Source organism: Sinocyclocheilus rhinocerous, unplaced genomic scaffold (assembly GCF_001515625.1).
Source record: "Sinocyclocheilus rhinocerous isolate Xijiao unplaced genomic scaffold, SAMN03320098_v1.1 scaffold285, whole genome shotgun sequence".
Taxonomy (NCBI): Eukaryota; Metazoa; Chordata; class Actinopteri; order Cypriniformes; family Cyprinidae; genus Sinocyclocheilus; species Sinocyclocheilus rhinocerous.
The window spans coordinates 487,123-501,925 of NW_015630288.1; the positions used below are offsets into that span (position 1 = coordinate 487,123).

General features: G+C 38.9%; 2 protein-coding genes across 2 annotated transcripts in view; one reads left to right on the top strand and one right to left on the bottom strand.

Moving 5' to 3' along the window:
• astn2 (astrotactin 2) overlaps nucleotides 1–14,803 on the top strand; it is a 539,680-nt gene that overhangs the window by 412,647 nt on the left and 112,230 nt on the right. Inside the window, exon 16 of the mRNA XM_016552240.1 lies at nucleotides 964–1,143. Within this exon, the coding sequence (XP_016407726.1) occupies nucleotides 964–1,143 (180 nt within the window). The remainder of the gene's footprint in view (nucleotides 1–963; nucleotides 1,144–14,803) is intronic.
• LOC107739976 (E3 ubiquitin-protein ligase TRIM32-like) overlaps nucleotides 11,708–14,803 on the bottom strand; it is a 4,653-nt gene continuing 1,557 nt past the window's right edge. The window contains exon 2 of the mRNA XM_016552241.1: nucleotides 11,708–14,226. Within this exon, the coding sequence (XP_016407727.1) occupies nucleotides 12,236–14,221 (1,986 nt within the window). The 5' untranslated portion in view covers nucleotides 14,222–14,226 and the 3' untranslated portion in view covers nucleotides 11,708–12,235. The remainder of the gene's footprint in view (nucleotides 14,227–14,803) is intronic.

Here is a 14,803-nt window from a genome sequence, read left to right on the forward strand (position 1 = left end):
AAGATTTTGATGCACATCTTTCTTATTAAATCGTTGTATTCCACCTCGTACCGTTACAATTGATAGAGAATCACTTAAGACTGTTTGCTGTATGCCTATTTCACATAATAATATGCAATAAAACAATATACAATATGATTCGTTAACATGTAGGCTACCTAGTAGCTTACTGCATGAATCCGTGAGTACAGTTTACAAACCCGAGGGAACGGATTGCGAAAGCGTGCGCACGGATTATGAATTTGTGGGTACGGATTCAAAAATCGAAGGTACGGTTTACAAAATCTGAGCGCACGGATTGGAAATTCGTGGGTACGGTTTATTAATCCGTGGGCACGATTTGTTAAACCGAGGTAATAGTTTAAGAATTAGTGAGTACGGTTTATAAACTGAGGGGACGGATTGCAAAACCGTCGCCACGGATTGTTTTTTTTTTCTCCTACAGGTGACTTCCCGGGCTCCGTAATAACTAGAAGAATAATGCTATTTGTGCTACAAGGTGTGTGGGTGTGTGATTAATTATGCAATAAATAAATAAAATAAAATTTTTTAATAGTTTCCAACAGCAAGCAATATAACAATAATATCAATAAGCAATACTATTATAACAATAAGCAATAATATAGTCTGTTTTTGTACAGCTAAAATAACTGGAGGCAGCTGATACTGGAAACTTTGCACATTCAGGATAAAAATGGTCGTGCCCACTTTCACATAAAAAAAAAAAAAGTGGATAGATTTTCATAAAAAATAAATGGGAAAATACTTCTGGAACCTTGCCACTAAAACAGGGAGAAGGCACTATATCACTGTCAGAGTACTGGAAATGTAGGCGTAATAAAGTTTCACTGGCCTCTTAAAAGGTCTGGTGACAAGCAAGAAATATTTGACAATCATAAAATCAAAGATTTTCTCAACATAGAAAATTAATTGTTTCTGTATGTGTGGTGGTGCTTTGGTCAGATTTCTCAAAGGTGCTGAAATCCCTGACGGCAGACAGCACACGGGATGAGTTGCTTGCATTTATTCAGCAGTACGGCAGTCATTACATCTCTGAGGCGCTGTATGGTTCTGAACTCACCTGCAACATCTACTTTCCCAGCAAGAAGTCCCAGCAACAGCTCTGGCTCCAGTACCAGAAAGGTAAGACTGAGGTGAGGGGTCGAGGAGAAGGGAAAGATGGGAATCCTCCACGACAATATAAACAGACAAATAAAACAATTATTTCATTGGGTTTGTTTATTTAAGTCCCTGCTGTGAAATGCTCTGTGTCAAATATCAGATATTGCACCAGTGGGTTCTAGATATGTGAAAATTTGAGTTCATTCATACTGCATGAACAAGGTATGATCATACAGTATGATTAATCTGTGAATCAGGACCCACCTCTGATATAGCACATATAGGGTGACCATACGTGCCATTTTCCCAGGACGCGTCCTGGCCAGGATTTCTATATTGCCTAAAACATCTAGGGTTTGGCTTTTTTTGCGTGTGCAGACCGATCGGTGTATGACATCGGTTCCTTGCGTTTTCGAAACGCTGTCGAGGTACTTTGAATCAAAGCAATATAGAAATCCTGGCCAGGACGCGTCCTGGGAAAATGGCACGTATGGTCACCCTAGCAAATAGAAATTCAGAAGGCCTACAGCAGGGGTTCTCAACTCTGGCCCTCAAGGGTCCACCTTCTTGCAGAGTTTAGCGCCAACCTTGATCAAACTCACCTGCCTGTAACTTTCAAGTAATCCTGAAGACCTTGATTAGCTTGTTCAGTTGTGTTTGGTTAGGGTTGGAGCTAAACTCTGCAGGAAAGTGGACCTTGAGGACCAGAGTTGAGAACCCCAAACCTACAGATCAATACTGTATCTGCAGAGGCAATAAATCAGGACAGTGGTTCCAACCCGCTTTCATAGAGTCCCCCAAACAGTGCACATTTTGCATGTCTCCTTAATCAAACACACCTGTTTCAGGTAATCTGCTCATTAGTAGAGACTTCAAGTGAAATGGGTGTGTCAAGCAAAGGATACTTTAAAAAATATGCAGTGTTGGGGGGCTCCGGTAACATGGCTGGTAGGGCTGTGAATCTTTGGGTAGACAGCGAATCAATTCGATTCACGATTCATAGGTTTTCGATTCAAGAATGATTTTTGCAAATTCACAACGATTCAATTTGATTCGATTCACAATTAAATTCGGTTTGATTCGATTAACGATTCGATTCTGCATTCTTTGTGCATTCAGGATTATTTAAATGCTTCCCCTAAATCCTTTAAATGCTTAGGCAGGGTGCAAATTACACAGCAGCCTTTATGGTTACAGAACATAGGTTAGAAAAAAAGAAAAAAAAAAAAAACCTTTTGTCTATTGTTAGATGCTAGTTTAATGATGCTATGGCATGACATGGCATATGTAGAAATTTATGTAAGCCAAGATTAAAAAAAAAAAAAGAGTATTAAAAGTATTATATAGGCTAACATTTTGTCACACCAGGGGCGTAGCCATCATTTCAGAAGTGACAGAAATGGCAAATACAATAATTGTATGTATGTACTGTATTAGAATTATTTGTAATTAGACTTATTTTCTTATCTCTTACTTTGAATTTGCTATGAGAAATCAAATACACTGCTGGACAATAATCAATCATTTGTAATTTATAATTTTTTCCTAATGGAAATTTTATGATTGCTTTATATACTACAAACAATTATTTCAATTGTCTGCACAGAATAAGGTAAACAAATATATACTTTATAGTTTATGTAGGCTACTGTAATAAATTGTGTGTCAATTAGCACTGCATCATTCATAAATTGTATTTATTTATTGTGTTTATTGTCTTAATGTTTCAGTTCATTCTGCTTGTTATACAGTTTAGCTGCAGATATAGCCTGGCACGTCTGGCACGTCGAGATCACTTCTCTTTCAGTGCGAAAACTTCTTTATCTCATTTTCATAAAATAAAATGCTATAGTATTTAACTTTTCCTCTCCATGGGCGAATGATGATCCTGAAAGAAAACGCGCCCGATGTCTGTTTGCTATAGCAACAAACGCTACTTTCATGCATCTGATTATCAGATAAATGATCGCGCTCTTATTTCAAGGTTGTTGTTAATGCTGTGGTTATTTTAACAGTTTTCTTCGTACATTCGGTTCAACGACATTTGTTAAAACACATTTATCATTTAATGGAAATGCGTGTATGCTTTAGACACTTACATTTTTTCTCCTTCCATGCAATAAATGCGCAGCATTCGACTGCTCAGGTAATGTCGTCGTCGGTATGACCGAGAGCCACTGAAAAACTACAGAAAAGCAAAACTATTTCACTTTAGCATTACTGGCCACGAGTACTAAGGAGAGATCACACATCAGCTGCTCAAAAAATGTGTCAGTGAGACGAACGGAGCACAATCTCAATCTTGTGACAGTCACAGGCGGTAAATAGTGGAGCGCGTGAAGGAGAGATGCGAGGCACGAACACTGTTCAAGGTCTCCATTAATTCCTGCTTGTAGTAATGTAATGTATATATTTTGAAAGCATTGAATCACTATAGAAATTGCGATTCATTCGATTCTTTGCCTTTTAAATCGATTACTGTCCGAAATCGACGATTCACAATTCAAAAATCCATGTTTCAAGATCGATGCATTGCATCGTCAGGGTTATTAATCGATTAATCGAGAAAACGAGTGAATTGTTACACCCCTAATGGCTGGGAACCTCTGAACCAGGGGTAGCCAGCCTTTCTCCTGGAGGTCTACATTCCTGCAGACTTCAGTTCCAAAATGCTACAACTCATCTGCCTGTTATTTTCAATTAATCCTGAACTTCCTGATTAGCTGCTTCAAGTGTGTTTGATTAGGGTTGGAGCTGAATGCTGCAGGAGGGTTGCCCTCCAGGAGCTGTATTAGCAACCTCTGCATTAATTGTTAAATAGGCCTAAAAATTAATTGGCCCAACATTTTTCTTTGATTCCTCCTTTAAAATACAGCAGGTAGGTCCTGGATCTTGAGTCACAGAGTTCTTTACACGGACAGGGGCACTGGCCCCTAATATTTCCTTGCATATGAAATGTCATACAACCCTAACTCTGTTCCTGGGGGCACATCAACAGTAACCCAAGTATAAAAAAGTTGTGCACATCCCACAAACCCACACAGGGCTCAGGTGCTGGACAAAAAATATTCAAACTATAACAAAAATACAAACATATTGTCCGCACACTGATATAACTGCTCCATAAGAATAATTTATTCCAACGTTTTGATCATCAGGTCTTCGTCAGGCACAAATTACATGAACTGAGGTACAACTCTTTATAAGTAACAGGTGGTCATTCTAATTAGACACGTTCAATCACTATGCAGGAACAAAAAAAAAAAAGAAAAACAGAGAGAGAGAGAGAGAGAGAGAGAGAGCGAACGAGAGCGAGAAAGAGGAGGGAAAAGAGAAAAAAAACCTGTATTAAACTCGAATAAACACAAATCAATACAGGTCAAATACAAATCTTAAACTCGAATAAACATACAAATCAATACAGGTCAAATACAAATCAATACAGATCAATAATCACTCAAAAATATTCAAACAATTCTGAAAACAGATGAAAAAATACACACAATCCTATAGAAAAGGCTTAATATAAAATTATTCATTCAACCCAAAAGGTGACAACGTATTTAGAGTATGAATCCAAAAACATTCCCTTTGTAAAAGTTTCCTCTCAACCCTTTCCTCTCAACCTCTCAACCTTTTTTTGTTAAAATGAGATGCTATAGGACTGCGTTCAACTCCCGTCCTAATATTACTCCGATGTTCAGTAATGCGGGGGCGTAATGATCTGGCACATTAACAGTACACATTTTGGATGTCTCCCCTGTCTGACTGGGAAGAGTTTGAAAATGTGTACTGTGAGTGTGCCTCCAGGAACAGGGTTGGGAAACAGCAATAATCAACGTCATTATTTTCTGCAGTTCAAAAATTGTACTGTGAAGAAGAAAAGTTGAAACACTTTTTTTTTTTTATTTTGTGGAGGAAGATAACATCACATTAAGTACAAACAAACATTTCAGTCAGCTTAAACTGACTCCATTTCCCCATCATAATCTGATCCTCTTTTTTTATGAATGCCAATCAGTAACAAGTGCATTCTCAATGTATGTCCAACTATTGTGGGTAAAAAAAAACAACGGAAATTTGCACAACCCTGGTTGCAAGAGACAAGACAATTCATCACAATGAAAGAGAAAGGGGTTTAGATATATTGCTCTAGATCAGGGCTGGGCAACTTCGGTCCTGGAGGGCCACTGTACTGCAGAGTTTAGTTCCAACCCTAATCAAACACACCTGCATGTAGTTTTCTAGTAATCTTGAAGACATTGGCTTTTACAGCTCATGTGATTCACTCGTACAGTAAGATTCGGTATTCACAGTGTACACAGTGTATGCCTGGCAACTATACTTTTTTTCTTCTTCTCTTAGAATGGCTGTAAAAAAAGTCATCAAGATGGGGGCAGGTCTGTCATATTTGGTGATGTCATAAGATGTTTAAGGGTCATCACACAAATCATACTCAGGAGAAAATGGAGCCAGATCGGACTCCCAGACTTGCCATTGCAGCAAGCTCTCAGGGTGTATTAAGTCATGGTGACCCATATTTTAGGTTTACAGAGGTTTTAAGTGAGTATTTTGGCATTTGATGTGAAGGGTACGATTACTAAGAGAGTTATATTGCATAACCAGTACTTTACACATTGCTTAGTGTGGTCTGGGAGCACTTGACTTATACCCAAGGTGGTCTGTGAGATAAGAGGCTTGTACATCTTCTTAGCTTATACTGCTGCCCCTTACGTCTATGTACTGCATGTGACACAACAAGGATTGCAGGTATTCCAAAAGGGAAGAATCTGCCATCCAGAGACACTTGGCTCTTTGAATGAGACAATCTGTGATCCAGGCCAAGACTACTACAGCTGATGTTGCTGTGGCAGGAAAAGCTGTGTGCCTTTATGATTGGGACCAAGCATTGAACCTAGGCTTCCTACTCCTTCACTAATGTGCCTTGGACACCTCTCCAGGAAAACTCAACAGATCTGCCCGTAAGGCATTCACATGGAACCACTGAAGTTAAATTTTTGTCATGCCTGGAAAAAGTAGACAGGAGGACCTGGTGAATCCATGTGGTGAATGGTTTTGAAGACAGGTCTAGTGAGGACAAACAATTGGATTCGCTTTCAGTAACACACAGTATTATTTGAAGAATGTCCACTTTTGAAAGCTTACTGGTTGTTATCGAGAAGGTTGTTATGTGAAAGAAACGGAGGAGAGAGACTGGTCTATAGTTTTCAACTGCTATAGGGCTATTGGGGTTACCCAAGCCTGATAGAATGTGGTGATGCTATCAGTATTAAAGCATGTGTTGAAGATAACTCCCTTAGAACAGTGCTTCTCAAACCTGTCCTGGAGACCATCCACCACTTTACATTTTGGATGTCTCCTTCATGTAACACACCTGGTTCAAATCATTAGCTGATTAGTAGTGACTGCAAGACAGAATTCCCGAAATGTTGGGACTGCAAGACAGAGAAATTCCAAACTCTAATGTAGTGGGAGTCCCCAGGACTGGATTGGGATGTACTGCTATAGATGACGGGGGAGGAAAAATGTCCAATCCTGCTCCTGGATGGGTCACTGTCCTGCCGAGTTTAGCTCTAACATGAAATAAACACACCTGAAACACCCAGTCCAGGTGTAACCCTTCCGATTCTACTTGACTTGCCCCAACCATGATTGGAACTGGCGTTTCTAACATGGTAGGTGGGTGTGCTAACAAGGACACAGTCTCTAGTGTCGCTAGTGTGCCACCTGAGATCAGGGTAGCAAGGTTTATCTCTACAGCTCTTACTAGCTAGCCTCTGTTACAAAGGGATACTCGAAACGTTAAGGCAGGTTGGAGTTAAACTCTGCAAGTTGTTGGTCCTCCAGAAGTAGGTTGTGGACACATCTGGGCTCTTTAACTCCAGTCCTGTAGGACCGACATCCTGTAGACTTTAGTTCCAACCCTAATTAAACACACCTGTCTATAATTTGCAAGTAAACGATTAGCTTGTTGCCAGCTTGTTCAGAAGTGTTTGAATAGGGTTGGAACTAAGGTTTGCAAAAAGCTTTACCATATAGTTCTGTTAGCTCTCATAGTGTCTCAGCCAGAAGAAAATACCTTTCTATAACAGCTTTGTGGGAGTAGTAGTCACCCAAAAATTATATCATCATTTGCTACTTGTCCCTTTTAGACTTGCACTCTATTCATGTACTAACTGCTTGATTTCTTAAAAATAAATGAATAAATAAATAAAAAACTAGCCTTCTAACCTTTTTGTATTCTATCTATTTGTTTTATTTTTATTTATTATACAATTAACATGCAAATGTAATGTTGTTGTTTCTTCAATGGAACCAAAATAAGATGCATGATTGTCCTTTTTGGAGACTTTACAGTTACAAAGTACAACAAAACACAGTGGGCTTCGTTTAAATTAAATGTTGCGCAGAAACCATCCTAAATGTGATTTTACGTTCATCTCTCAAATATGCGTACGTACGTGTGATTCATAGAATAAATGTGTGCACGTACACCTCTCTTTCAGATGTGAAATCTATGAATCGTAAACGATCTTGAACTTGCGCGCAACTGAATGGTTTCAAACGACTCCTAATTAATTCCATTAACATATAAAAGAGCACCAGTCATCGTCCAAATCCTTTAATTTAGAACAGCGAGCTGCAAGAACAGCTTACATTTTCAAAAACCTGCAGTACTCCGACAAGAAAAAGTATGCATGTCTGCTCAGACCCTGATGTGACACTAAGCACTTTTCCATGTCAAAGAAAGATTTTACAAATATGAGCGTTGGCGTGGATTTAAGCGTATGCACACTCTAAGATCAAATCTGAGTGTATGCACACTTCATAAATTAGGCCCAATCTATTTGAAATGTCCACTATGTTTAAGGACATCTGAAATCATATGACATGATCCCACTACACACCACTCTATGGACTACATTCACAAGTAAATGTTCTGGACTCTTCTCATCTGGGTGGCTGTTCATTCTCCTGGAAACTATTCCTTTGTCATATGACATCCATAACACTAAACAACCCCAGCAATTGTACTATGACATAACCAACATAGGCAGTATATTTCCCTTCAAGGTTGAGTTTAGTCAGGATCTCACTTTCAGATCAGTAATGAACTATACATTAACAAACACATAAACTGATCTAAACTTTATGATGACTATAGTTATGTATTGATGAAACAATATTGGGATTTTAAATACACCTCTTCACAAAGACTGATTATATAGACTAAATGTTTACACTGTTCTGAATTTACTTTTAAACATGATTAAAAGTGTCCAACATTTGACCTAGTAATGGATTACTAGTATTTTTTTTTTTTTCAGTAACACTGAGGCAAAGTTCTTTAATACAATTTAAATCAGGAAAATGCTAAATTGAAGTGAATGAACATGGAGTCAAAAATGAAAAAAAAAAAAAAACAGACAATTTCAGATGTTGTTTTTATTGCACGCAATAGGTCATAAACAATACAAACACAAATTTTGGACTCATTTCACTGACACCAACAGCAATGCCTGAACATGATTATGATTAGATCTTATGAAAGTAAAATGTCAATTCAGATCTCCTGCCATTGAACCCTGACAAAAGCACAATAGTGTGAGAAAATACTCAATGTTTAGGCCCTTTGACCATAAAGCATAATGGATAATGTTAAAAAAGTTACTTGTGCAACAAGTCATGCACAAGTGACATCAAACTATACTTTGACAACCAATAACAAACGAGAGAAAAAAAAAAAAAGTTGGTTAGCATAGAGTTGTTTGAGATGATTGCATACTCCTGTGTTTACTGAAAAAGGTATATGTATCGATACTTGAAACTAATTAGAAATAAATTTTTCAATGACTAGACAGAGCAAGATGGCAAATTGGCAATATATACCGGTAACAACTTATTGAAAAATATAACTTCAATACATTTTATTACATATATGACATATTAAGTGAGAGGCATTAAAAGGATGAGCACAATTCCGAACACAAGCCAAACCTACATTAGCTCAGAAGGCCATAGATGAACCTCTGGAAAACAGCCAAAACAAGAACAAATTGTCAGAAAGAGGTGAAAAAAAAAAGGTGTTTGTTACATTATTTACATTTTCATTGTGTCTTTACTCTTGCATTTCAACAGAATTTGTGATTAAACTTTTTATTTAAGTTTAAAGCTATATTAATTTAACCATCTAATTCTGCCCGCTGTGTAAAGGCATAAATTAAAGGGGTCTTCAAAAAGTCCTAACATGGCCAGGCAACTCAATGGAAATCATTTATTTTCTAATGGAATGACAGACAGTGAACATTACTAGTATCTCTGGAGCTCTTGTGCAGGGAGAGTACATTTGCTATAAGGCCAATGCAGGCTGTCTGCATTTGTTGGTTATGTACAAATGCATTTTTAAAACTTAAGGCCAGAAACATACTTTTCACAAATTGCACAGATGCAAATTCATGGTGAACGCACTACCAACTTGTGATATTTCACATGCGATCTTGTGTTGTTTGGCAATATCAAACTTCAAGACGTTGACATTAGTTATCTTCAATTGTATGTGCCATTTAACATAAGTTCTAACATAATACGGTATGTTATGACGTTGACAGTGACAGTAGTTGAGTACCTAAATAAGAAAACTGACATGAAAGAACAGGAGAGACACGTTTATTCTAGGATCCACTATATTATCCTCTGCAAGCCAAAGAATGCAATGCACACTTGTGTTGTGTTATGAATTGTGATCATAGGTTTCTGTTCTAATCCATTTGTGATTATTTTTATAGCCTTAATCTGCTCCAGAACACATTTGAACCTACAGGCCCGTATCATAACTAGAATTTTAATACACAGATTTCAATGCTATCTAAAGCTTTCAAGCAGGATAGTTTTAAGATCCAGCTCTTTGATACAAGGACACTTCAATGCAAAACATAATTTCATATATGATTTTAATATAGTCTGTAAATTGCCGAGTCATTTCCCTGCTTCAGTTGAACTATTGCAGTTACTCTGATAATAGGCTAGTAAAGATCTCCTGAATTTAACATGCCTTTGGTTCCTGCATCAGAGTAATGTTATCACAAACTGGAGTACACTATAAACCAATTCACAGTAAATAATTAACAATAACAGACAATTTAATTGAGATCATTTAATTATAATCTCATCTTTTGTAGTAACAATTACTTTTAATTACAATTTAACATTTTTCAAGCTTATTGTTCTTTAGTGTAACTATTTAAATATATTGGAGATTCATACTATTACATAAATCAGAAGGTTTCAGGAATGAAGGGGCACTTTAATAGTAAGGGCATTATGGGAACTCATTACAACAATTACACATGAACATGACACTTACAGAAGTGTTTTGAGTCAGCACGTTTCACATTTTCCACAGCAATCCTTCCCATTCAAGGAATATTCTGGGTTCAGTACAAGTTAAGCTCAATCGACAATACTTGTGGCATTATGTTTATCACCAAAAACAGCCATCATTACTTAAAACAATGCAAAAATCTGTGTTAAAGTGAGGCATTTAGACAATGGAGTTGGATGGGGCCAATCTGCAAACGTTAAAACTGACAGTTTAAAAAGAAAATTAAGATGCAACAAAGTGTTAGTGTTAACAAGATGATGATAAGCGTTAACAAGAATGTAGTGTTTAAAAAAAAAAAAACACTTTCTAATAGGAATGTGCAGAATCTCTCAAGGATCGGGATCCAGGCCAGTTGAGTATTTTTTAACTGACCTGTATCTGCTATGCTAAGCCCAATCTTTATTTTACATGAGCTGTCATGCCTATCATACTGTTGTGCAGTAGGTGGCGGTATGCACCTTCCAGAAGGATTGCCAACAGACATTAAAAGGAAAAGGAAAGGAAAATACTCAAATGTGCTTGAGGTGCAAGACCCAATAAGGTCTGTTTTAGCACCTCACACACACACACACACACACACATTCAAGCTTCCGTGTTTAACATATTTGATGTGCACTTTAGTAACAAATCACTCGAAAGTCATTTATTTACCATTTACTTTTATCTGTAGTCTCTGAAAAACTCTCTGCGCATACCTGTATAAATTGAATTGATTTGAATTTCAAGCTTCCGTGTTTAACATATTTGATGTGCACTTTAGTAACAAATCACTCGAAAGTAATTTATTTACCATTTACTTTTATCTGTAGTCTCTGAAAAACTCTCTGCGCATACCTGTATAAATTGAATTGATTTGAATGACTTCATAACTAGGCTATAATGTGCATGAAGTGTGCATCAAGCACTAGGAAAATACAAGTATCGGATCGGGACTCGGTATCAGCAGATTCTCAATATTCAACGCTTCAGAGTGGATCGGATCGGACATCCCTACTTTCTAACATCCCTTCTCCATCGGTCTAAAGTTATTTCCAATTGTTAGTTTGTTGCCATGAAAACAAAATGCCTAAATTGACTGTAAAAATGCAGTAAAAATGTAAAAATGCAGCTGAAATAATAACAGACTTTAACATAAGAATGTAAGTGGTTTTATAAAATCGAAAGCTTCACATTTCTGCTCTTAAATTCTCCCAAAATTGGCCCCATTTACATAGTAATTGCCTCACCATAACCTTTATTTTTGTGTTCTTTATTTTTGAGTCTTTTTGTTACTACTGTATCAACATTATGCCACAGATGTTCTTGACTGAGCCTTATTTGTACCGAAACAAGAATATAACTTTAATATCAGTTATACAGCAACTACAAAAAAAATATCTTCTCAGTAACTCAGTAAATCTTAATGCCTGTACAGCAGCACAGAAAAGCCATAAATAACGTATGAGAACTGACTTGCACACATAAAGAACAACATTGTCAGTTATTGCCATCAGTTGTGTTATATTTCGAAATCCATTTGCCCAAAGCATCTATAATAATACCCATAAGCCATCCTTCGGTTGCTCCATGGCAGTGGTGAATGGCTGCGGCTTAGCTGCCTGATCCTGGCCACTGCAAGCCACAGGTCAGAAATCATTGAGAAGCAAATGCATTTGTAATGAAGCCATTGAATTAAAGTGACTAGTCTTATAAATTGTCCAAACAGCAGTCTTAACATGTAGAGGAACGTCTCCTTTGCAAGTAAGTGTAGACCTTCACACAGTGGTCCCAGCAATCTAAGACGAGCAGTTGTCCCTTTTGGGTAACAGCTACCCCTACCGGGCAGGTTAGGCCCTCCTGAATGAGAATATTATAGCCACCTTCTTTAGGAAACTGCAATATCTCCTTACGGCCACTGTCTGTCACGATCAGGTCCCCGTTGGAGTCAACACACATGCCGGTGATGCATCGAAAGTCCTCAGTCTCTGAAAAGAAGTGACTGAGTTGCTTTCCCAGCTGGCCATCCATTCCCACCGAGCCGATTGAGAAACCCCCCTCAAGGTGGTGTTCATTGTGTCTATTCTCGATGTTTAGACCCAAGCCCTGTGTGAAGTAGACTGTACCTGAGGAGTCACAAGTTACAAATTTGGGCCTGACAGCCGAACATAAGCGGTTGTAATTCACAACCCCTACATTACGATCCACGGCCAGGCACCACAGCTTTCCCCCCTCGACATCTGACACGACAAACTGGCCCGAAGGCATGGCTGCGATTCCCCATGGCTTGATGAGCTGGTTCTTGTGACAAGCAATGCAGTGGCCATCGGTGGTGTAAACCTTCACAGAGTTGTCATAGTTATCAGTGACACCGATGAGGCCCTGAGCAGTGATTGCAATGGAGAGCGGGATGAGGTTGGGCAGGTCAGCACCTAGGAAACTCAAGACAAAGTTGTCGATGCTGCTCGGGTTACGCCGTATCTCCCTTTGGAAGCCCTTGCGGTTGAAGATCTGGATGCGGTAGTTTCCTCGGTCGGCCACGAGCACCTCGCCCTGCAGCGTGACACAAATGCTTACCGGCAAGTTGAACATGCCCGGCAGATTGCCCTTGCAGCCCATCTTTTTCACAAACTGACAGAGTTGCCCACCAGAAGCTCCTGGAGAAGGTCCACCTCCGTCGACAGACTTGGACTTGAAGCTGCCGGGAGAAGCGCAAACGGCCTCTTCGACTGCCGTTTCCATGTCAATATCATGGTAAATGTCCAAAGGGGCGGCAACGGAAGTGGCGAAATCAAGTCCATCTTCTTCCTCGGCATTGACAGTACAGGGTTTTGTGGTCAGTTGCCCAACGTCCAAGGGTTTCAAGCACTCCGTTTGAACAAATTCAGGTTCTTGTAGTTTCAGAATGACGGGCAGATTGGTTTTTAAGTCGAACTCTTCTTCTTCATTGTTGCTCCCTTCCTTCAGTAGAGCAATATCCGTCTGCTTGATCCTCATGGTTAGATAGTCACATCTAGACACCACCTGCACTTCAGCGATATTGAGCAGGTACGTTTGCTCCTCCAGAATCTGGGCATTGAGTTTTTCTATTTCGGCCAAGGAGGTGGCGAAGGCACAGCGTGAACGACCAAGTTCCTCCTGGAGCCGCAACTCAGCCTTGGCGTATTCCTGCTGTACAGCCTTGTACTTCAGTCGGAGTGATTTTGTCACGTTGTCAATAGCTGCCTTCTTCTTCTGAATGTTTCCCATTGCCTCCCGCAAGTTAGAAAGCTTCCCGCTGATGTCTTTCCGCCACTGTTCGGCGGCCACACGAATGGCCTGTACGACATGACCCTGATGCTGGTGACCCTCATTTTTACAAATATCACACAACACAATGCTGCAGTCACAGCAGTACTGCCGGGGCAGGCGATTTTTACAAGACTTGCACATGAGACCCATAGTAGAGCCACATGAACTAGCACAGTCGATTATCTTCAGCACGGTGAGATTGTCAGCCAGCTGGGAAATACTGCTCATACGAGACACCTTGCTGCAGAAGGGACAGCGCACGCCATTTATCGTACTGGCGAGGAGTTTCTCAAGACACTGGCGACACACAGAGTGACCACACTGCAGCAGTTTGGGTCGAAGCTGATCCTGGTTGTAGGTCTCCAGACAAATGGGACATTCCAGCACCTCCCGAACCAAATCTGGATCTAAAGACGTTGGTGTGGCCATGGTGCCTACAGGGGAGGAGAAAAGTCATGTCTATGTGTTTGATGTGTTAAGTCCTAACTAAAAAAAACCTAAAACAGCACATTTGTTATTGGCCGAAATTGTGAAAAATTTTGCAGTTTGCTTATAATGTGCATCAAAAATGCTAAGAGAACTTGGTCCATTGTAATTTACCCACTTGCATATATTGAAACATTTTTTTGTGGACAGAGGTTAAACACATTTCACCTGATTGGTGGTGATATGCAGATTTAGCAGAGATGCAAGGTGGAATTGAATAAATTAAGACATGTTAGTAATGTAAAATATTATACATAAGAAGATTATTGTTAATAGTATTACAAAAACAAAACATTGAGTCCACTGTACTATTTCCAGGTTCAGTGTGGACATTAAGAGATCAAAAGTGATCACTTGCTAGTTTCAAGCTCTTGTTGAACATGCAAGCTGTTGTTTTGTCACTTCTTATATATATATATATATATATATATCTCAAAAAAATTAGAATATCATGAAAAAGGTCAATATTTTGTGTCACTCATTTCAGAAAGTGAAACACATATATTAAATATATTCATTACACAG